The sequence below is a fragment of the Cryptotermes secundus genome, unplaced genomic scaffold (assembly GCF_002891405.2).
Source record: "Cryptotermes secundus unplaced genomic scaffold, Csec_1.0 scaffold1678, whole genome shotgun sequence".
Taxonomy (NCBI): Eukaryota; Metazoa; Arthropoda; class Insecta; order Blattodea; family Kalotermitidae; genus Cryptotermes; species Cryptotermes secundus.
This window is the reverse complement of record NW_019742005.1, coordinates 196,139-218,617: the sequence shown is the minus strand read 5'-3', so window position 1 is coordinate 218,617 and position 22,479 is coordinate 196,139. Positions and strand designations below refer to the sequence as shown.

At 41.1% G+C, this 22,479-nt stretch overlaps 1 protein-coding gene across 3 annotated transcripts in view; it reads left to right on the top strand.

Moving 5' to 3' along the window:
- The window catches only part of LOC111873000 (QRFP-like peptide receptor), a 301,696-nt gene that overhangs the window by 246,737 nt on the left and 32,480 nt on the right, over positions 1-22,479 (top strand). The window contains exon 1 of one of the 3 annotated variants that reach the window (XM_033754916.1): positions 7,463-7,596. The exons of the other annotated variants lie outside the window; for them this stretch is intronic. Within the exon in view, the coding sequence (XP_033610807.1) occupies positions 7,542-7,596 (55 nt within the window). The 5' untranslated portion in view covers positions 7,463-7,541. Of the gene's footprint in view, positions 1-7,462; positions 7,597-22,479 lie in introns of those variants that run through there. 3 annotated transcript variants of the gene reach the window in all.

The following is a 22,479-nucleotide window of genomic DNA, read 5'->3' as shown; positions in this document are numbered from 1 at the left end:
TTTCATCTCCTCACCAGCTGCAGAGAGAAAGAGAGCCCATTTCCGAAGATTAAGACGATGAACAAAGTTCAGATAAATTGTCTCAAACAACTTGTCACAGTCGCCACAAAAGTTCAGCTTCGTGCAGGTAACTTATAAATCTATCGCCAAAGGAAATTACACAATCAAAATTTCAATGGTCCCATTATTATTAAACATAAATCGACTCTATATTTTCCTTGAGTTTATGTTTCTATACGCAGAGAGAAATATACTGTCATATGAAAAATCTCATTGCCGATGAAGTTTTAACGTGTTAAAATGTTCAAACAATTCCCACAACTGCTACCTTTATATTTCATATGGCAATTAAAGTATTGATCTTTGTCATCTTCTTCATCCTGATTTTCAAACAGATTTTTTACCGCTTCTGCGGTCTAGTGGTCAGAGTTCCTGGCCAGAGATCCAGACGTCGCGAGTTCGATTCCCGGGGCTACCAGATTTTCTGAGAAGTAGAGGGTCTGGAACGGTGTCCACTCAGTCTCGTGAGGATAACTGAGGAGCTATTTCAAGGAAATGGCTGCTCCGGTCTAAAAAACCGAGATTAACGGCCGTGGGGAACAGTTGTGTTGAACACGTGACACCCTCTATTCCCAAGAGTTGGCACTAACTTCGCCGACAAGCGGCGGTCACTAGGTTGGTATAGTTCGTTTGCGGACTACAGGTCACGGAGTTTCTTTGTTTTCAAACAGATTTTCAAGAAAATGGCTCAGTTTATTTAGATTTTTTGAAGAGGACATGTGATTATAAAGGATCCCACCCCAAATTTCTATAATATTTAGGCATTTAGAAAACGAGCGTAACAATATTTAAAACATGGCATTATACAGTGAACAATTTTTCAGTTGGGCATTGTATAAATTTTCTCGATTAATATTTGAAGAAACTAGGAGACATGCCTGAAATTACTCCAAGAACATCAACGTTTATTCGTCACACACCACGAGGAAAACGCAGTCCTTAACTTCGGTCTTGAATTACATCTGCTCCTGTGAGCCACCTGACACAGATATATCTTCAGACGTTTCCCGCTGGAGTGACCGAATTATTCTTCAATGAAAACTCAATGTATTACCTTCAAAGTGAGAAGGAGCAGTTGTTCCTTCTTATCCCAACTCTGTTTCTCTATTCTCTAGAGATAGATTGCACACAGGAAGGAATACTAGTGTACGAGGTAAAGAGATAATTGAGTCATCCTCTGTTAACATTGTGAAACTACCATTAAAACTGCAAAATCAGTATGTATTGCAGTCAGTTCTGTCAACAAAATGGAAAGGCATTCGCAAGTTTAAAATCGCATTCTTTGCAATGTTTCGTACCTTGCTGCTCTTAATATTCCTTTATTACAGATGCATAACCATTAATCGGAGAGATTAATACTGTTGACAAAATAAATCGAGGGCAGAAATACGAAAGAATTGATTTGCAGAATTTACAGGGGAGTACTCTCTTCTGGAATGTGACGCCCCGTATACTGTATTAGATATTCGCTGATGATGGAACACACTGCCTCTGCCTTCAGAATATTGTTTGTTTTGGGCGTTATTTTTTTACTTATTCTTCTACCTTGACGACATATTGCGTTCTTCCGAAACGTCTGTATATTCTTATCGCACTCTATGGCGTTACATCACAGAATATAATTTGACTTGAACTTTGTGGGCCCTCCTGTAAATTTCAGTATAGATTACTCACATCATATTTTATTGAAACATCACGTGGTCTGGGAACCAGAAATCAGAAGGAAGGAAGTAACGTGACGTTTCCATTATAACTTCACTCTATATATTTTGTGCAAGGAACCCATAAAAATTAATTTTTCTCTCGCGTATAAATCATGGCCCCAGGTTAAAATGTGGACAGCCATTGATTCATTTATCGCACCACCGAGCGAAGCCGATCAGAGGCTCTGTGCGCAAAGCGGACGAGAGTTTCTCTTCTTAAGGGCGAAGTTCATCCACTGCTCTTTATTGAATGAGCACCGCACGCTGCCAAACTGCTTCATTCCACGTGCCGTAAAAGGGGAGAAAATTCTGTTGAGATGATTAAGGTAACGGAGTAAATGACTGGCGTTAAGTTGCTGATAAGAATCAGGAACGGAGGCAAACGAATCAGTAACAGTTCAGCATTTTAAGTCATTTATACAGCAACGAGAGGTAATGAGAGGTGAAAATCGCAAGCCTATAGAGACAAATCAAACAGGAAAATCTGTTAGAAATGCCTAAATGACTTACTGAGGGTATAAAATGTCCATGAACACTCAAAAAGTAATGCACAACTTTTTTTTAATTCAATTTTTATTATATGCCATTACTACTTATATAGTATGTTGGTACATCCTTTAGGAAGAAAATATCAATTATCCACACAATTTCCGTCCCTTTCAACTGCCTTGCACAACCTTGGAACTATGGCCTGTATGCCAGCACGGTAAAACTCTGGACCAGCGCGTCTGAGCCACCGTTTAGTGGCTGTAATGAGGGCATCATCATCTTCAAATCTTGTTCCGCGAAGGGAAGAGATGGTAATCAGAGGGTGCCACATCAGGGCTATAAGGAGGGTGTGGCAACGTTGTCCATCCAAGTTTTGTGATCTCGTCCTTGGTTTTCTGACTGACGTGTGGTCGGGCGTTGTCGTGCAACAGCAAAACATCCTCTTTCTGCCGATGCGGTCGAACACGGCTCGGTCGAGCTTGAAGTTCCTCTAGGGCTGCCACATATGTGTCAGAATTAATGGTGGTTCCTTGCGGCATGATGTCCACAAGCAAGAGCCCTTCTGAATCAAAAGAGACCAAAGCAATAACTTTTCCTGCCGAAGGCATAGATTTGAATTTTTCTTCTTGGGGGAGTTCGCAAGCTGCCATTCCATTGATTGGCGCTCTGTTTCTGGTTTGAAATGGTGTAGTCATGTTTCATTTGCCATCACAATTCTCGCAAGAAAGTCGTCCTCACCATTCTCATACTGTGCAAAGAGTTCATTGCATACAGTTTTTCGGGCGTCTTTTTAGGCATCTGTCAACATCCTCGGAACCCACTTTGCACAAACTTTATTCAACCCCGACTGTTTCAATATTCTGCACACACCTGCTTTCCCAATTCCCAGTTGGACTGACATTTCTTTCACAGTCACACGTCTGTCCTTCAAAACCATATCGTCAACACGCTGCACACTGTCAAGTGTTTAAGCGGTGTGCGGTCTGCCGGTGCGAGGAGAATCCCGAATATTGGTGTGCCAACTTTCAGCAGATAATCTGCGTGCCCACCGACTAACTGAATTGCGATTGACAGCGTCACCTCCATACACATTTTCCAATCTCTTGTGACTGTTTCTCACTGTCTCATTCTCACAACACAAGAACTCTATAACAGCACGTTGCTTTTGACGAACATCAAGAGCAGCAGCCATTTTGAAGGAGTATTATGACAGCGCTACGCGTGGGAACGGGTTGAATTAAATTTGAATACAAGCGGGAAGGATACTTCTATGTACCCTACAAATAGCAAAACAGTACAATAAAAACTGAATTAAATAATAAAATAATCAATAACAAATATGATTGAAGTTCCTTACTATATTAGAATGAAACAAAACAGAATATGTAAGGGGTACATGACTGAAGAGTCGTACAACGCGTATTCTGAACAAGACTTTCAGAAGTGAAGCTTGGTAATTCAATCGTGTAACGATTAATGGCGTTGGATCAAATGCAGAAGTTATTTACTGGAACAAAATGATAGGACAATTATCCAAGATGACCTTTAAGTTATGGGTTGAGATAGCAGTAGAAACCTAACGTACAGACATCTGTCCAAGCAGACTTGCCGAAACTAAGAGAGGTGGCCTTTAGGCTACCAGATATCCTGGCCCGGATTCAAATCAATAACTCCCGAATCTATATACTGCTGCTGAACGAACTTCTTCACCATCGTAATTAGTTTAAGAACTCACATTAAGGTGTATAATGAAAGCGATCTTTATGAATCCTCGCTAGACCGTTTCGTTTCAATGTAATTAGCAGACTCTGCTTGTATACTTTTAATAAAGCTAAAGCACAAAAAATATCTCAAAGAGTCTTCTAGCAAACAATTCCTTCAGGTACACTATTTTCACTTTAATAAAAGCAGAAAGTTAGGCCTACACAAATAACATAACGGCTTATTTCAAGAAAGCTAAAAAGTTCATTACACCTCAATCGAGTTATCCTTCAATGCTGCATTACTTAATATTAGAAGAAAAAAAGTGTTTTCTTGGAAGGAATTATTGCATTCCAGGAAGTTTAATTAGTTCAGTCTTTAATTGCCTTCTCCAAAATTCCTTTCTTTTATTTGAACTTACTTTCCTCAATGCAATTATGTGAAATGTAGAAAAACACAACATCTGGCTTTAAGTGTGCGCTCTGAATGCGAGCTGCAGAGAATACTTAGCGATTGCTTCCCTTAGCAGCGAAACAAACCGTTTATTGTATAACGAGCTCACGATCACTCTAGGATGTGGCGATAACGCTACGTGTCTTGCGTTATTTAATCTCTTTACAAGCTCTGACATGTACTTGTTTCGAAATGGGGCCTGCTCTTCGACGAAGGAAGGGTCGGTTTTTCTGTGTAGGCGCTAAGTTTGTTGCACTGTAGTTTCAGCGCGAGTGTATCCGCGCTGTCATGGTGTCCAGGTCACTATGGACTGTGCATCCTTTGTCACTGCCTTACACTAAGTAACATTTATACAAGGTATACAGAGATTTTCTGTCAATGCAGGCTTCTGCAGCAGGTTATGCCACAACTTATGTAACTGTTTTGAAACTGTAGTTAGTTAGGTAAATGGTCATAGACCTGACCGCCACAAAGTTTAAGCCTCTTATAGTTCCTGTGCCTGGCTTCTCCTTGTCCAACACCACGCACCTTTAGATTTACATTGTACGCTTCCTAGGAGCGAACATTGCGGACGTGTGTCAGGTGCCGCTCCGTAAAGCAGTGCTTACAGTTGAAAGGGAAGACAAACCCAAACGTACAAGTGGAATTCAGTAGCTGTACAACCCGCCGACTCAATCCGACGTGCATACAACTAACTCAGCGCAAAAAGATTCCGCAGAAGGAGTGGTGTTCCCACTCGGGAACGAAACTGGGACAGCACCAGCCATGCACAGTCAGCCTCCTCTACAGACCGGGCCAGCACCAGCCATGCACAGTCAGCCTCCTCTACAGACCGCGCCAAACCAACCACAAACACTGCAGGTCTACTGCAATCAACCAAACCAATGGTCATACAACCTACAATTTCCGTCGATAAGGACGAACCAGATTTCTTCATCAACACAACCCAACACATACAATCGTAGAAGTGATACTACTTCGTACAGCGAAGACGACCTAAACATGAGTGAAGAAGACAGCTTCAACAAACATCAATGGCAAACAGTGAGTAACAAACGAAAAAAATAAACTACCAAACATCTGCCGAAATAGCAGAGCAAATCCAAACTACCAACAGATTGGCCCTCTTAGTGAACTACCCCGCTATAACAACCAAAACAGGCAACCGCCAATCTCAAAGAATCATGCCAATCCAAAAAGAGAACCCAAACCACCACCTATCTATATTTACGGGGTGAACAATTTTAAATCAATGCTAAATAACCTTGCCAAGGTCACCGAAAATGAAACTTATACAGCAAAAGCGCTGCCCAACAATACAATAAAAATCATGCCAAATGTGCCAGAAACATATATAAAACAAATCCAACATGTTAGGGAGGAAAGAATCATACATCACACGTACCAACCGAAACAGGAAAGAGCGTACAGAACAGTAATTCGCAATCTGCATCACGCTATACCAATACGCGACATAACAGAAGAATTAAACAAGAAAGGGCATAAAGTAAGAAACATGATAAATGTAAAACATAGTCAGCAAAGAACCATTGCCTCCCTTCTTTGTTGACTTGGAACTACAAAGCGACAACAAAGAAATTTACAATTTTTACTAAACTGCAAAATTCGTGTTGAACCGCCCAGACACAAAAACACTATTGTACAATGCACAAGATGCCAAAACTATGGTCATTCAAATTTATATTGTACCAAGCCATTCAACTGTGTCAAATGTAGTGGACCGCATGACACACAATCCTGTAGAAAACCCAGAGACACCCCAGCTAAATGTGTCCTACGCAACGGAAATCATCCTGATAATTACAAAGGCTGCACTGTATGCCGTGATCTAATTAATTCAAGAAACAAAGATAATCCCAAAAGAATCAATAATACACCTCAACAAGCCACAAATTACGTACGTCAAAATATAAGTTATTCACAAGTAGCATCTGAAAGAGCAGCGACTCACCAAACTTATAACAGTCTCGCAGTTATCGTAAGCCAGCTTATAATGTTTCTCAACGAATTTAAAAACATGTTCAACCAGCTTCCCACCCAAAACACTATATTAACCATGCTAACCACTATTATAAACAAATAGCACAAACAGCGAAAACAGTAGCAGCATGGAATCCCAACGGCATAAACAACCATACTGAAGAAATTACTGTATTTCTAAAAACAAATAAAACAGACATCCTACTAATATCAGAAAGCCATTCTACTGAACAAAGCGTCATCAAAATACCTTATACAATCTATTATGCCAACCACCCTGATGGGACAGCCGACGCAGGCTCAGCTCTAATTATCAAAACAAAGTTGAAACACTACGCCGTAGAACCATATATCACGAATAAAATACAAATCAAAATAATAAATCTATAATCTATGGCCCGACCTATGGTCATCGCTGCAATATATAGCACCCCAAGAATGCGATCTCGCACCAAGAATACGAAGATTTTTTGCTCCAACTTGGTCCACACTACCTAGTGGCCAGCGACTGGAACGCCAAGCACACTGCATGGGGCTCTAGACTGATCACAACTAAGGGTAGATACCTGCTGAATGCTATACAACAAAACAACCTGAACTGCATATCAACAGGAGAGCCAACATATTGGCCTACTGATTTAAATAAAACACCGGACCTATTAGACTTCACAATCACAAAAGGCAACTCCGGCATTCACAGCTCTATAGAAACTAACCTAGACATGTCATCAGACCACAGTCCGATCATAACAACACTAAGTATTCACGTAATCTGGAAGGAACCACCACCACAGCTTTGTAATAGAAATACCAATTGGACGCAATTCCAAGATTACAGCAACGACAACATAGCCCTAAATCTCCGGCTAAAAGAAAACCAAGATCTTGAAGACGCAGTGGACTACATAACCAAACTAATACAAACAGCTGCATGGATATCCACACCAGAAAGGAAAAAGACAACTCAGGAAGCTCCTAACGTTCCACTACACATCAGGGAATTAGTCTACAAAAAACGCCAAGCAAGACGCAAGTGGCAAAATAGCAGAAACCCACTAGACAAACCAGAACTCAACAAGCTAACCCACAACCTACAATCAGCCATAAAACAAGACAAAAACGAAATGTTAAAAAATGTTTCATGTGGTGAGTGTCCGCCGCATTCTCCCACGTGGGACAGGCATAAGTCGTAAGTGACCCAATGAGATCTCTGTAAAGCGTATGTTTAATAGTTTTACTTGGCTACGTTCATTTTGATATGGTGTCTGCACGTCATTCCCCTGTCGAAGGTGACACCTAGATACGTTATATTATTTACAAAGCAAATGTCCCGTCCGATTAGTTGTAGTACAGAGCCAGAGTCTCTAAGTCTTGTGCAGAAATAGATCGCCTCAGTTTTCCTTCATTGATCTTCATGTTCCAGCTCTCTTGCCACGAATTCACTGCAGTGAGTCCGCGTTGCAGTTTGCAGAGAACATTATATTCGTATTTCTCTGTAGCGTAAAAAGAGGTATCGTCCACAAAGAGAGCAAGATGAGTTCCAGGTGCCGCTAGGGCACCATTTATTTATAGACTGTACAATGTTGGGGCAAAGACGGAACTTTGAGGAACCCTTGCCGCTATTTCACTTTCCTTCTACCAAGACTTTAAATTTTCTCTCAGTAAGAAATGAAGGAATTTGCTTAATGAGACTTGTGGAAAATTCTTATTCTGACAATTTATGTAGTAGGCCAGAGTGCCATGTTGTGTCGAAAGCTTTCTCGAGGTGCAAGAACTTAGCAAATGTCGACATACTGTTGTTAAAATTTAGGGTGAGGTGATCCGCCAGCCTCATACATTGAATTGTCGTATTGCGATCCGCTCGAAAGCCAAACTGACTTGCTTTTAGTTAAGTTTCTTTCCTCAGTGTTTTTGGATTGGTCTTACAATTATCTCAAACGACTTGCCCGTAGTGGACAAGAGGCTGATCGGAAGTACATTTTGGGTCTCTATCAGGTTTCGGCATAGAGATGAAGTGACAGGAGGCTGGAGAAAACTGCATAATGAGGAACTTCATAACTTGTACTCTTCTCCAAGTATAATTAGAATGATCATGTCAAGGAGGATGAGGTGGGCAGGACATATAGCACGAATGGGGGAGACGAGGAATGCGTATAGGATACTGATGGGAAAGTCAGAAGGAAAGAGACCACTGGGAAGACCAAGGCGTAGGTGGGTGGACAATAGTTGAATGGATCTTAGAGAGATAGGACGGGATGGTATGGATTGGATAGATCTGGCTCCGGGTAGAGACCAGTGAAGGGCTCTTGTGAACACGGTAATGAACCTTCGGGTTCCATTAAATGCTGGGAAATTCTTGAGTAGCTGCAGAATTGGCGGATCCTCCAGAAGGGCTCAGCTCCATGAGTAAGTAAGTAAGTAAATCAGGTTTCGGTATAGTTATGATTTTGCATTCCTTACAAGCTGCCGGGAAGTGACCAGCCCGAAGGCAGTGATCGAATTCATTTCTTAAATGTACAAGAGTTCTTGAAAGATGCGAGAGGCATTCATTTGGAATGCTACCAAAATTACAGGCCTTTCATAATTTCAAGCACTGTATTTCTTTTGAGACGTCACGGGGTCAGAAAAGAACAGGGGTGCCTTCTTTGATGGTAGCCAGCAGGGCTTCGACCTGAGCATTCACAAGAGTTCTATGGTCACAGTCACACCAGTCATGCGCTCTGATCTGGTTTTCTAAGCAGTCTGCGATTATAGATAATATATGGGGCATAAGGGGTCATAAATTTCAGATGGTACCTTTGATCCACCCCTTTTTATGAGGGACCTTTCAATAGGTCATATTGCTTGAGGTGTGACTTCGCAGTTAGCCATCTTTTTTCCCATCTTTCAAATTCTCTTTTCCGGATTATCCTGGTATCTGGAACGACCCAGTTTACTGCCGGTTTGCATGCTGTATCCGTGGTTTTTTGCCATAATTTTCTGGGCTTTCTTGTATGCTTTAATAAAAGATCTGAGCTAGGTATTTCCAGTCTACAATTGTAGTTTTCCTTCTCGATACGCTGTATACCGATACTATAGAGGCTGCAGAGTCACATGCTGCTTTATCAGCGCCATCACAAGAGTTAATTTGGTTATTGAGAGATATGAGATCAGAGACGACGAACAGATCCCAGTCTGTCAGTTTTTCAACTGGATCTAAAGCTTCCCTCGTTCTAACACACTCCAGAATTCTGAACATTATTTGTAGGTGATCTGAGTCTAGGAAGTCAGTGACAATTGCCTCTGACAGTCGAATGTGCTGATGTACTACAACGTCGAGAAAATTTCATAAGAATATCATATCACCAGGAGCGACCCCACCACCGAAACTTAAATTTCTCTACTATTAATAATGACTACCTTTCGAACTTCTGAGGCAAGAATGATAACAGCGCCACGTAATGTAGGATTCACAAACTATGATAACATATCTTCGAAAAAAAAAATACTTTTGCTACGACAGTCCTTTGTAGAGAGTTAAGTATCATGGTGGCCCCACGAAATCTATAAATCTATTTAGTTTTCATTTTATGATGATAAATAATGCGGATTCGACAAATTTTGTGTCTAAATATAAGAATACAAACGTGCTTACAACTTCTGTCTTTTGTACATAGGCAAACATAAATACGGTGAACAAGCGAAATTTCGAGGTTATGTCTGACAAATTTAATATAGCACAAACCTATTTTAATAAAAATTGTATACAGGACTAAATTAATTGCATAATTATTAATTTATATAACTATTAATTTAAAGTTCCTTGTGGCCTTTTGATGATTTGTATGAGGATTTGAGCGGGAACTTAAATCTCATGTTATTCCCAGAACTTTTTGATGTGATTAATACGCTTAAAACGACATGTAACTGTGCTAGAAAGAGTACAACGCACGTAAATATGGCATAAAGATATATTTTATTTTATTTTATCTCTTCAATTAATCGAATTCTGTTGCTTGAGGAGAAAAGGACATTTACACGTCATTAATTAAAATTCACTCCTATTCCAGTCTAAAGTTACTGATCTGCACAAGTTCCACAGTTTGTTATGTACAGAGTTCTTAAATGTACTCTGAACAGCTCACGTTTCTAATAGGCGATTAAAAGAGAAGTTTCTGTTCCTCTGGGCTTAAAAACGGCCAAAACGAAGTTAGAAGTTTGCGCTTGAATAAATTTAACCCTGAAACCCCTCGATACTTCATGCAAACAGAATATAATTTCTCTCTAAACCTGAAGTTCATGAAACTGTCTTATACGTGTATTTTCGTTTCTTTTCCATAATGTTGTGAATAGTGTGATACCAAATATTGTAAAAATATATTAACTCCATAAGTTCTTGTCAACTAAATTTTCCAAATGTAACTTTATGAATTGGGCGATTTGTTCTGTATTGTTTTTGTAGACTGCTGAAATTGTACAACAGAGCAACATAATGGACGACTTACGACATAGAATATTATGTTTGGTTTATTAACATTCATGACAATATTAATAATGCATATCAGTTGAAATTAGAGCCCGTAGAAAGAGAGAGAGCGCGGGACAGAGAAAGGGAGTAAGTCATCTCTGGCACTTTCAGAACAGGAAGAACTTTTGTATTCTAACGCATATGCCCATTGCTAGACAACGGCTCGGTAAACACATTCCCGAAGTTACGCTCTCAACAAAAGAAGACATTCATTTCTGGGTAACGAACCAATAAATACGCATTCTTGACAACAGGAGACGGTATTTTCCGTGGGGTCTGTGCCGATGAATCATAAGAAATGACAGTCAGGAATACAAATCTGAGACAGTAAAATATGGTCGCGAGTCCCAAGGGACTTTAAACCAAGAAAGACTGTGCTGGCATGGGCCAGCAACATATACAAAATACAGACCAGTCCTCTCGTCAGAGAGGGAGTCCCCCAAAAAGAAGACCGTAACAGTCAAAGAGTAATAAATGTTTGGTCATGAGCCTCAGATGGAGTTCGACACCAAGACTTACTGACTTACTGACTGACCATCTATTGCAATGTGACTTTGACTTCAGTACAAAGGAGTACGAGGGAGTACCACGGGGTAGTGGAATTCAGTTCAGTTGGAAGTCAGAATAGTTCCCGTGGAGTGTTCAGTCGGAAGAAGATGACAGTGCGTCAGATAGTGATTTGTGAACTGTTGTAAGCAGTTGTATAAAGGTCCAGTAAATTCCATCATCAAATCCAAAATCCGTCCCATTAGACACGGAAACCCCGGGTACGTGACAGTATAAACAGACACAAGTGAACTATCGCTAATTACACTAGTATGTTCTAGCCGTTTAATTTTATAAATTTGAAACAGTTTAAGGCATTTAATATGCTAGAAATATTCTCAAGTGTGCAGAGAGAGGCCGCAGGAAATCAAAATAATAACTACACAACTAAATGTTCTGTATTGACAATTTCGGACAGATATTTTCAATGCCTGAATATTGTCAGACATGTCGAAAGTTAACCCAATCATCGTAGAACATTCTTCTCCATATGAATGAAGATGTACGCATTAATTGGCTTTAAGACCTGACAAATTCACAGAAATGAGTACTAATTTTAAGGTCCTCTGCGATGTAACTCCGTATAGATGGGTAGGTAAGAACCAAAGTATTGGAGGAACCTCTCTACCCGGCTACACTGTGTCATATTTGTGAATACTTTCATCTTATTATCGTCCTTAGTCCAATGCACGTAAAGAGAACTAGAGGAGATGAGGTCTGTCCGTCTACATGTTTAAAGTCGAGAACGGCTTATCTACGTTACCATTTACAGAAGCTACAACATATAACGTCAAAAAGGCAAAGCTCTTCTTGTGCTTACTTAATGAAGAGTTATGGAGAAGTGGAAGTACAGCTCCATTTGTTTCCAACTTCGGCACTAGACGTAGGCGAGTGGTTCGGAAAAAGAATGATGAACAAAAAAATCTTTGAAAATTGTTAATACATATTAATGATGTTAAAAGCATAAATTTCAGCCTCTGAAATACAGCAAATAAGAACTGAGCTATAAGTTAACGTGTTCAACAAAGATGTTTAGAATAGACAGGAGCATTCAGGATACCAAGATGCAAAAAAAAGTTGTGGAAACTGCGTGCGCTGTGGAACGGACTGCACTTTTCCAAATTTGATATAATTTATCATCACGCACCCTACATACAGATCTAAAAACTCCTTATGTAACGGAACTTATCCGAGAAAACAGCACCAAATACTTCAACAAACTAGAAAGTCACTCAAACCCACTTCTTCAACCACTACTACAACCTCATGAAAATCGAAGACTCAAAAGAAGTTGGCCATTAGATCTAATGAACTGAGAAAAACTGTAACCGCTCCACTGTCACTCACTAATTTAAGTATAATTAGAATAATCAGTAACAAAAAATTAAGTGCAGGTAACAAGTAATATCCAAGCCAGTGGGACATAGTCACATTCTTGTTTTCAGGAATGGACTTATTCCAAATCTTGATGTTACACAGGAAACACCCCCTGTGGCTTTTTCTGAGAAATTTTGTTTGTGAGTAGCACGGCGGCAAACTTTGAGAATTCGATCACTGACAGGTCCTGCACGTCGTAACTTAAAATTAGGCGGTTTTGAAGCCCACGCCAAGCAGGTTATCTGTCAGTGTACTGTCAAAAACGATGTTAGGACTTTAAGGTTCAAAGCCCCAAACTGCAGCTAGCTGATTGGAGATTCAGAAATTGTGCAAGCCCCAGTTCTCAAACTTACCCAATCAGTGGAATTAAGGGGAGTGACTTAGCAGAGGAACTGACGTCCAGGGGACCTCAGTGTTTTGAGACAAAGAGTCACAAGTTAGTTGACAAACAGTTGCCAAACAGTCGCAAGTGCCTGCTACTCGTAAATAATTCGGAACAAATCTGTGTTTTTCGCTGTTCTGTATAACCAAATTCAGAGTGCTAAAGAAAGTGTAAATTGTAATAATAAAGTCCGTTATACCAGGACTGTGCTAGACAAGGACCTACATATAAGCATCCTTTGTATTGACTGTGTGTGCCATCAGGTGAAGGGAAGTGCTGATCTCAATAAATGGTCACAGTGTTCAAGTGCAAAGTAGCATTGGACCAACTGCTGCCCTCCCCGTCCTAAGCGAGGCCCTAGCAAACGCTTTGAGAAGGATCCCAGCCCTACCCACAGCTGAACTAGTTGACTATCACCTTTACCCCCTTTCCAAAATAAACCTCCGACTATTGTAAGCCGACACCACCTGAGCTTACTGGCGCCCAACCTAAGAAGAAGAAGAAGAAGAAGAAGAAGAAGAAAGAAGGAGAGGAGCGACGAACAACGCATGACTAACCAATCAACAAGGGGGGGAGTGAAGGTGAGGTAAGGACGGTTAGAGAGAGAAGAGGTGGAGCCCAACGTAAGGACTGGACGGTTACAAAACATCACTGGATGTTTATTCCGCACACGCCAGAAGAGTGTACAATAAAATAGTTATGAAATTGTGCCCCAATCAGCACACTGACTTATAGATTGTACAATCTGATTGTCAATAAAGAAGAGAAAAAATTATCATCATGAATGACTCTACAGCGTGTTGCAGGCCTCGACAGCCTCGATGAGGCGTCTCCACTGTTCTCTTACCAGTGCCTTTCTTTCCAGTTTCTAAAGTGGAGAATTCTTAGGTCATTATATTTGCTGGGTCGTCTTGGGTTGCCTGCTTCTGGCTAGTATTACTTGAGGATTCTAACAGCAGTGTTTAACGGGGTGACATTATCACCAAGTCCAACCCCTAGAGATTCTGAAGAGCCAGCGGGTTGCTCCTTACTCGTGAGTCCTCACCCCAGACCTGCGCGGCATGGGAGACCCCCGTCAGTAAGTGCGCTACCTGCTGTACGTCTAGGGGGTCCTTGAAGAACGGAAATGTTATGCAACATTTGGACGGATATTGTAATTTATCACGGCAGTGAATTTCACAATTCTTAGCTACACTGATTCATTGTTTATTTTCGTCAGACGCTGAACTGTATCACTGTAACATTTTACATGATTTCTTAATAAAAACAAACCCTTAACAGAAGTTGTATGCTTTCGTCAGTTATCGTGCAGAACTTTCGTATATCTCCTATTACTCAGATGCTCACACTTATCACATGTATGCAGTTGGTGGTTAGAAAATAAGCGAGATGGTTACAAAATTCGGAGGGGGCCCCAAATCGAAGCGATAAGTTTCGCGTTTCTGATGAGTAGAAAGCTTCACTAAGAGTAAACAAATACAAGATTTCGTAGACATGTATAACCTGATCTAATGAGGCTCATATAAAAAAGTAAATTAAAGGTATCCCTGTAACAGGCCGTGGAGGCCGATAGGGTTCTGAGATGTTGATGTTTCCACATTTTCTAGACAATCGGCTCATAGATGGCGGTAATGTTGTCAGCCTTACGCGCCGGCCGCCCTTTACTCCCAAGAATATTCCTGGTACTCATTTCTGTTACAGGCTGAGTCGACCCCAGGGCCATAGTGCGGATGGAAGGATTAGATCAATTGAAAAAATCAACCTCATCGGGATTCGATCCCGCGATCTTCCGGCTTGTAGCATAGTGCCTCAACCAACTACGCTACCGCGTGCCTCTAGTAATATTCATATACTTCCAAAATTCCTTCTGTAGAGTTTGTTTTTATGATTTGTAAATACAAAATAATTTCCTCTTTTATTTCCCCTTGTTCAGCTCAATCTGTCCTCGTACGGCAAGCATTACTGGTGGAAATTCGTAACGTAGAACAACGTAAGTTGCAAGCCACTATAAAGCTAACTAGGAACAGAGGATTGCGTTGAATTGTTTTAACTGAATTTCACTAAACGTACTTCATTTCGCTGTTAAAAGTGTTTCAAAATGAAAGTCATATAAAAGGCAAACCTATCCCCGTAAAAGGCCACGAAGGTCCAGAGGATTGTGAGACGTCGAGCCTCCCACATTTTCTAGACAATCGGCTTACAGACGGAGGTGACGTTGCCAGCATTAAGCGCCGGTCTCCCTTTACCCCTCAGGAAGATTCCTGGTACTCATTTCTGTTAGAGGCCAAGTCGACCCCAGGGCCATAATGCGGCTGGAAGAATTAGGTAAACTGAAAAATCCAATGACCTCATTGGGAATCAAACCCGCGACATTCCGGCTTGTATCATAGTGCCTCAACCAACTACAGTACCGCATGTCCCAAATAAAAGTCGTATAGGTTAGTAATTTTTTATTCTATTAAATTTTAAGTATCGACGGGCGGGTAAGTCCCCTAAAATCTTCTGGGGCAATCAGTCGCTTCATGATTGAGCTAGAAACTAATTTTTCGTAAACACATGCTCTGTAATATCTTCAAGGAGCACCCTGAGCTTGGAGGTAAAGCATATCCCTGAAGCGTTGCTCTTTAGCTAAGTGATCACGCGGTTTATCTCCCGAGATTATTTAGTGCAACTGCTTATTTCCTTATTTCTTGACTCTTTTAACCCATCTGGGTAGTTTATACCAAAGCATGAAATTGCAGAACGATTGTGTGGACGATTCGAAAGGATCGGGAATGAAGCGCTCGTCACCTATTTCTAAGCACCAGCCAAGCAAATGTTCTCATAAAAACCGGTATTCGAACACAGGAACTCCAGAATACAAAACAGTAATTCTGGCCTCTCAACTGCGAAGTTCAGTGGCCTATAGGCGTGGCAAAATGAAGAATAAAAAAATTCTATGCTCGTGTTATGAAAACACAGGTCAAGTACCGACTTGAATTTTACGTAAAATAATGACAGTATAAACAGACATGAATGAAACTGAAATATTCCTAAATTTTTTTGGTATAGATTCTGATGCCAACTTTAATCAAAATTCGTTTCGATCATGAAATATACGGACATGCAAGAAGGGAAAATGTAGTCATTATATGTTTATTTTGTGGTCGGGGCGTAAGGCTGACTTCATCAACGCCATCTTTGAGCCGATTGTCTAGAAAATGTGGGAGCCTCGAAGTCTCACAACCCTATGGGCCTCCACGGCCTGTTACAGGGATAGCTTTACTTACTTACTTCATGTGTTAACTTTGTGCATTTAGTTAAATGCATAAAAAGCATGAAAATTGATGTTCAGTGAAAAATCATATTCATTCCATAATTTTGTTTCGGTAAGGTCAAACAAAACATAACCTAAACTAATCTTACCCAAGCTGACAAAACTAAGACAACACTGTCCACGACCGTAACCTTATACTAGTATCTGTACATGGAGTATATTTCTTATGGTGTGAAATAATTGATAGGGAGAATTCCGAATATAGAAGTCCACAGGTCTAGTGAAAATATACCCGGAAATTACTTCGCCTTGTATTGCATTTTCAATTAATACTGACTATAGACCTATGCGAGTCTTACCTGCTTTTGTTTACACATAAGAAGCTACCTGAGGGCACGTACATCTTCTGAGCACATTTGCCGCAGCCTGAACATGCCTATAGGTTTGTGCGAACATATAAAATATGAACCTCAACACGTCGCTTTCACATAATGAAAAAACTAAAAAATCGGTACTTAGAGGAAGGTAGTTGGACGCGCTATCGATCAAGCGGTTAGTCGCTGGCTTCCCACCGCGGCGGCCCGGGTTCGATCCTGGGGTCTGCTCAAGTGGGATTTGTGGTGGACAAAGTGGCGCTGCGACAGGTTTTTCTCCGATTATTTCGGTTTCCCCTGCCAATCTTCATTCCACCAATTGCTCCACAATCACCCTCATCTATCATCTGGGGCTGGTACAATAGGCCAGAAGTGGCCGCAGTACAAGAGACTTACTCCCACTTCACTAGCAATAAAAAGAAAAATAGAGTGAGGTAGATGCATGGGTGATTGATTTATTCGGTAGCTCCAGCGTCTGGTTCGATTATAGGTTCCTCATGTACTAAGTACCCAGCATGAACTTCATGCCTATTTAAAGTCGAGTGAGGTATCACATGTTATAATTCAAAGTGAGAACTGGCATTTAAGAAAGTGGTCGTAGCTACTTTTATGGTCCCAGCCTAAGCATTTGAGAAAGTGCCTGAGAAAAAACACGATAAACTATAGCCGGTCTAACCAGTATTTAGACCGAGATTCAAATAGGCACCTCTCGAATATGAAGCTAAAACACTAAGTGCTCCGTGACGAGAGAGAGAGAATCACCGTCTTCAAGAATCATTCACTCTCAGAGAGTGACAAATTCAGAAGCAACAAAATAATTACGCATTTTACTATTAACATTACAGTGCGCAGATTAAGAAGATGAATCGCGTTTCATAGAATCCTCGCCAAAACAAAGTAATCAACTGAAGAACAGGAGCAACTGTACGAGTGCTACTTCAACTCATTTAGAAACAGAAGAACAGCACAGCTCAAGGCTTTCTTTTGAAGACCGAGTATCATTCTAAATACAGAGACTGAGCAGTCTCCCAATTTTACCAAGAGACGCCATCTGAATGGGCGCATTCAGCACTGCGTATGACTGAGATCATAGAGAGACCTAAATGTGGTGTATGGTACGGGAAACATGCGAGACCAAAGGCGTACTTCAGAAAACCAGTAGTTAGAACGGGCTAGTTCAGCTAACTCACTTTTATTTAATCTGTTCTCATTCAATTAAACTGGCTAGGACTTAGTATTGCGTGAACTTATGTTCTAAAAGTGATAGGAATTTAAATTCAGGAAAAACACATGGTACTTAACAAGCAGCTCAAGGAATATTTTGTGCATGGGAGTTACTGTAGCCGCTTAGCTACTTAGTCCGCCATACAATTACATGCATTTTTTTCTTTTGTAAAAGTAAGAACAGCTAACGCTATAGATCATAGTCCTTGAGAAACCGAGACTTATGGCATTTCTTTGCGCTGTGTGGAAACCGAAGGCTAATCGACATGCTTACAAGAGCTCTCCACTAGACTCTAACCTGAGACAGCTGAATCCAGTAAAGCTGCATATCTTGAAGATCCAGTTTAATACTACTCTTCCACCCACATTTAAGTATCTAGATTTCACAAGAAATACCATTCCTTAAAGTGTTTCTAATAAAATACATCCTTTCTTACTTTCCCATTCGTGCTACACTTCTATCTGTCTATGGCTCTACTTTTCTTTGTTGGACCTTGGAGGCTTTTTCAGTTGCTTAATCCTACACACAGTCGGTAGGAGTCCTTGGACAGGGGATCAATCCGTCGCAAGGCCCCTGCCTACATACAGAATAAACGCACACAGACATCCATGCCTTGAGTGATATTTTCACCCACGATCTCAGCTTTCGAGCGAGCGAAGACAGTTCATGAATCAGACCGCGCGACGACTGTGAACGGTATTCGTGCTACATACATCGCCTCAAAATATAATTCTATTTGACGCTGTCCAAGAAACTTCATATCAGTGTGTGTAGGTTCTCGTGCTCATGTTTAAGTGTATTTCGTATGCGGGAGGTCTCTGATTCGAATATTACCCCGGATACTGGTGATCTCGACTGAAATATTTCTTACTATTATTCGGGTCTTAAAGACAAGCACAGGACTATTATGTTAAAAAGAGTATTCCATCCCAAATATCCATAACTTCCAGCCTCTTCAATATCAGCGTTACATGATCTAAGCAGCTGACATAGTGTCGTTAAACATACTGTCCCGTGTAGGGTGGAACGGGTGACGAAAATAACGGGTTCTAGTTCCGATGATTGAATTTATTAGCGCCTTGGTTACAAGTTCTCTTAATCACAATTAAACACAGCGCTATCGCTGATTTACAAGATTTCCAGTTCACCGTTGCACTCATGAGGATTCCCTGTCTTCACTAGTCGTCTCCTGGCAAGGGATCTCAACACAGAATTTAAAACTTTAAATCACTATGAAGTCTTCTTGCTATTTCGCCTTCAATCACTCTGGAACCTTGGAACTAAAAATTCTTCTGGACTCACTCCTCCAGCTTACGGCTGACTAGTAACGCTCGTAACTGTCCTTGAACTGACTCTGTCACTGCATTCACTTCCTTGTAAGCACTCTGCATAGACCCCACGGAAAACACCGTCTCTGCTGTTGCTGACGTCACCTCTTACGCGGAAGTGTGTTTACCGAGCCGTTGCTTAGAAACAGGTTGCATGACCCCGTTGTTTCACCGCTGTTCGACGAGGACGACATAGAAAATACAGCCTTAGTTATTGTTGCTTGTTGGACCTTGTTTACAGAGCTGTTGCCTGACAACGCGTTGATCAAATCTGTTACAATGTCACCGTAAAAGTGCATAAGTTGCAATCATATGCTAACTTATTAATTCCGCGCTAATAGTCATTAATGTTTGCAATTTGTATAATTACACATATAACTGACAATTTTAACTGGAAATTTATGCGACGTTTGTGAGTATTTCAAACGAATTAGTTTCTGTTATACAGTCTCAGCAGCACTGTCTTTATATGAATGCGATTCTCATTACGTCTTACAATTCCCAAACGTTCACTCACGAAAAAGAATTATCTGCTGTTGTAACTTACTTTCGTATTTTAAAGCGATACCTTAAAAATCTTCGCCGAACAGTCCGCCGTTTCCCCCCCCCTCGAAACAGCTGATCAGTGAAACAAAGTTAATTTACAGAGTGATGAGGGAGAGACCTCGGTAGTACATCAGCTCATAAAATAACCTGTAATTGCATTTCGTCTGTAACAGTCACTCATGGCAAACCCCTGAACCCCTGAACCCCTGAACCTGAATCGCTGTGCGCTTTACGAAGTTTCGTAATAGTATATACCGCGAGGTACAAGAAGCTATGGTTGTTTACTAAGCATCTTCTTCGAAACTCTGCAACGTCCGTTAAGTGAAACATAGTATTAATGTCTGAAGTTTGCAGTGTTAACCTCAGTAGTGGGGCTTACGGAGAAGAAAGTAATCAGCAAATTAGCTATTGTTTTTTTTTTCCTTGTCACTAGAGCCCCAGTGGGCCTAGGCCTACCTCCATGAACTTCTCCGTTCACTTCGGTTTTTCTAGATCTTAGACATACGGTAGGACTCCTTGGGCGGGTGATCAGCTCGTCGCAAGGCCTCTACCTGTACACAAACACAGAAAAACGCACACAAACATCCATGACCTGAGTGGGATTCGAACCCACGATCGCGGCTTCCGAGCGAGCGAAGATAGTACACGCCTTAGACCGCTCGGCTACCGTAACCGGCTAGCTATTGCTTACTGCTGAAACCGAAGGACCGACTACAAAAGTTAGATTATCTGGGAGGCGCAATCTGGGGACACGGGAGCGCGTAGTTGGTTGAGGCACTTTGCTACAAGCCGAAAGGTCGCAGGATCGAATCACGATGAGGTAACTGAATTTCTTCAATTTATCTAATCCTTCCAGCCGCACTATGACCCTGGGGTCGACTCAGTCTCTAACAGAAATGAGGAACAGGAAAATTCTTGGAATGTTCTTGGGGTTAAAGGTCGGCCAGTGCGTAAGGCTGACAACCTCACCGCCAACTGTGAGCCGATTGCCTAGAAAATGTGGGAACCTCAACATCTCACAACCCTATGGGCCTTCACGGCCTGTTATAGGGATACCATTACTTTAGGGAGGCGCAACCTGCGCAGACATTCCTTAACAATGGAATTTACAATTTACATATAGAATTCTGATCACTGTGATCCACGTGTTTCATGTTCCGTAAAACAGATCACGAAGATTCCGTTTCGAGGTAATGGTTCAGTTTAGGTGGAAAGACAACGATACGTAAGGGAAAATTAAGAATAGTTGTAACGTTAGATAAAATTTCTCCTATTGTGATTTTAAAGGTGGAGTGTAGCGATGATAATAATAAAGTCTTCTAAATATTATAAATCTAAACTGAACAATAATAAAGCCAGTCACTTTATAATTAATAATTCTAGGTTTTGTGACGATATTTTATCTAACTGAAAATAGTGCGTAGCGTCAAATTAAACGTGATAACGCAAGACCGTGATTGGCTAGAATTACTAAAGCATAAGAAAACGAAGCAAGATAAGTTAATTCAACTGGGAACACTAATATATTATTGACCAGGTGATCTGATCTCTCTTGGAGAGGTAGGAAACGTGAAACCATGCTTGTAACAGGGCGTCGAGGCCCACAGGTTTCTGAGATATAGAGGCTTCCACATTTTTCTAGACAATCGGCTCACAGTGGTAAGTCTGTCAGCCTTACGCACCGGCCGCTCTTAACCCCCCCAGGAAGATTCCAGTACTCGTTTCTGTTAGAGGCTGAATCGACCCCAGGGCCACAGTGCGGCTGGAAGGATTGGGACAATTGGAAAATTCAATGACATGTCGGGAATCGAACTTCCGATCTTCCGGCTTGTAGTATAGGTACCCGAGGAAGTTTACCTCAAATGTATAAACTATATCAAGCTCAGTCTAATTTGAGAGAACATAAGGAGAGTTCGAACCAGTGAAAACATGAAACAGAACATCACTCATGGAAAACTGGGTCACATTTATTCCGAGATATCGAAAAAATGACGCATACAAAACAGCGAAATATTTAATTGTACAGAAGGGGATGCACCAGATATCAGTGTAATAAAAGAGTATGAATATTTGTGATTTTACTCGATACTTACATGAGAGAACGGAAGCCAAATCTCGAAGCATAACAGGAAATCTATCGATCGTCACACGAAGAAGCTGAAGCTAAAGATGCAAATGCATTAATTCATTTTTCTTTAATTCTCTTAGTGGGGGGTGGAGTCCAACTGGGTCCACTCGGCATGGCGGCCACTGATTGGCCTATTGTAACCAGTCCCGGGTGATAATGATGAAGAATTTGGTGGAATGAAGTTTGCCTGGATAAATCGAAGTACTAGGAGAAAACCCGCCCCAGCGCCACTCTGTCCACCACAAATCCCACTTGACCAGACCCGGGGTCGAACCCGGGCCGCCGCGGTAGGAAGCCAGCCACTAACCGCTTGAGCTATGGCGCGCCTTGTAAATGCATTAAGTAACCTACAGCTGTTGAGTATACAGAACTGAAAGCAGCTACAAAGAAAACCGAACATTAT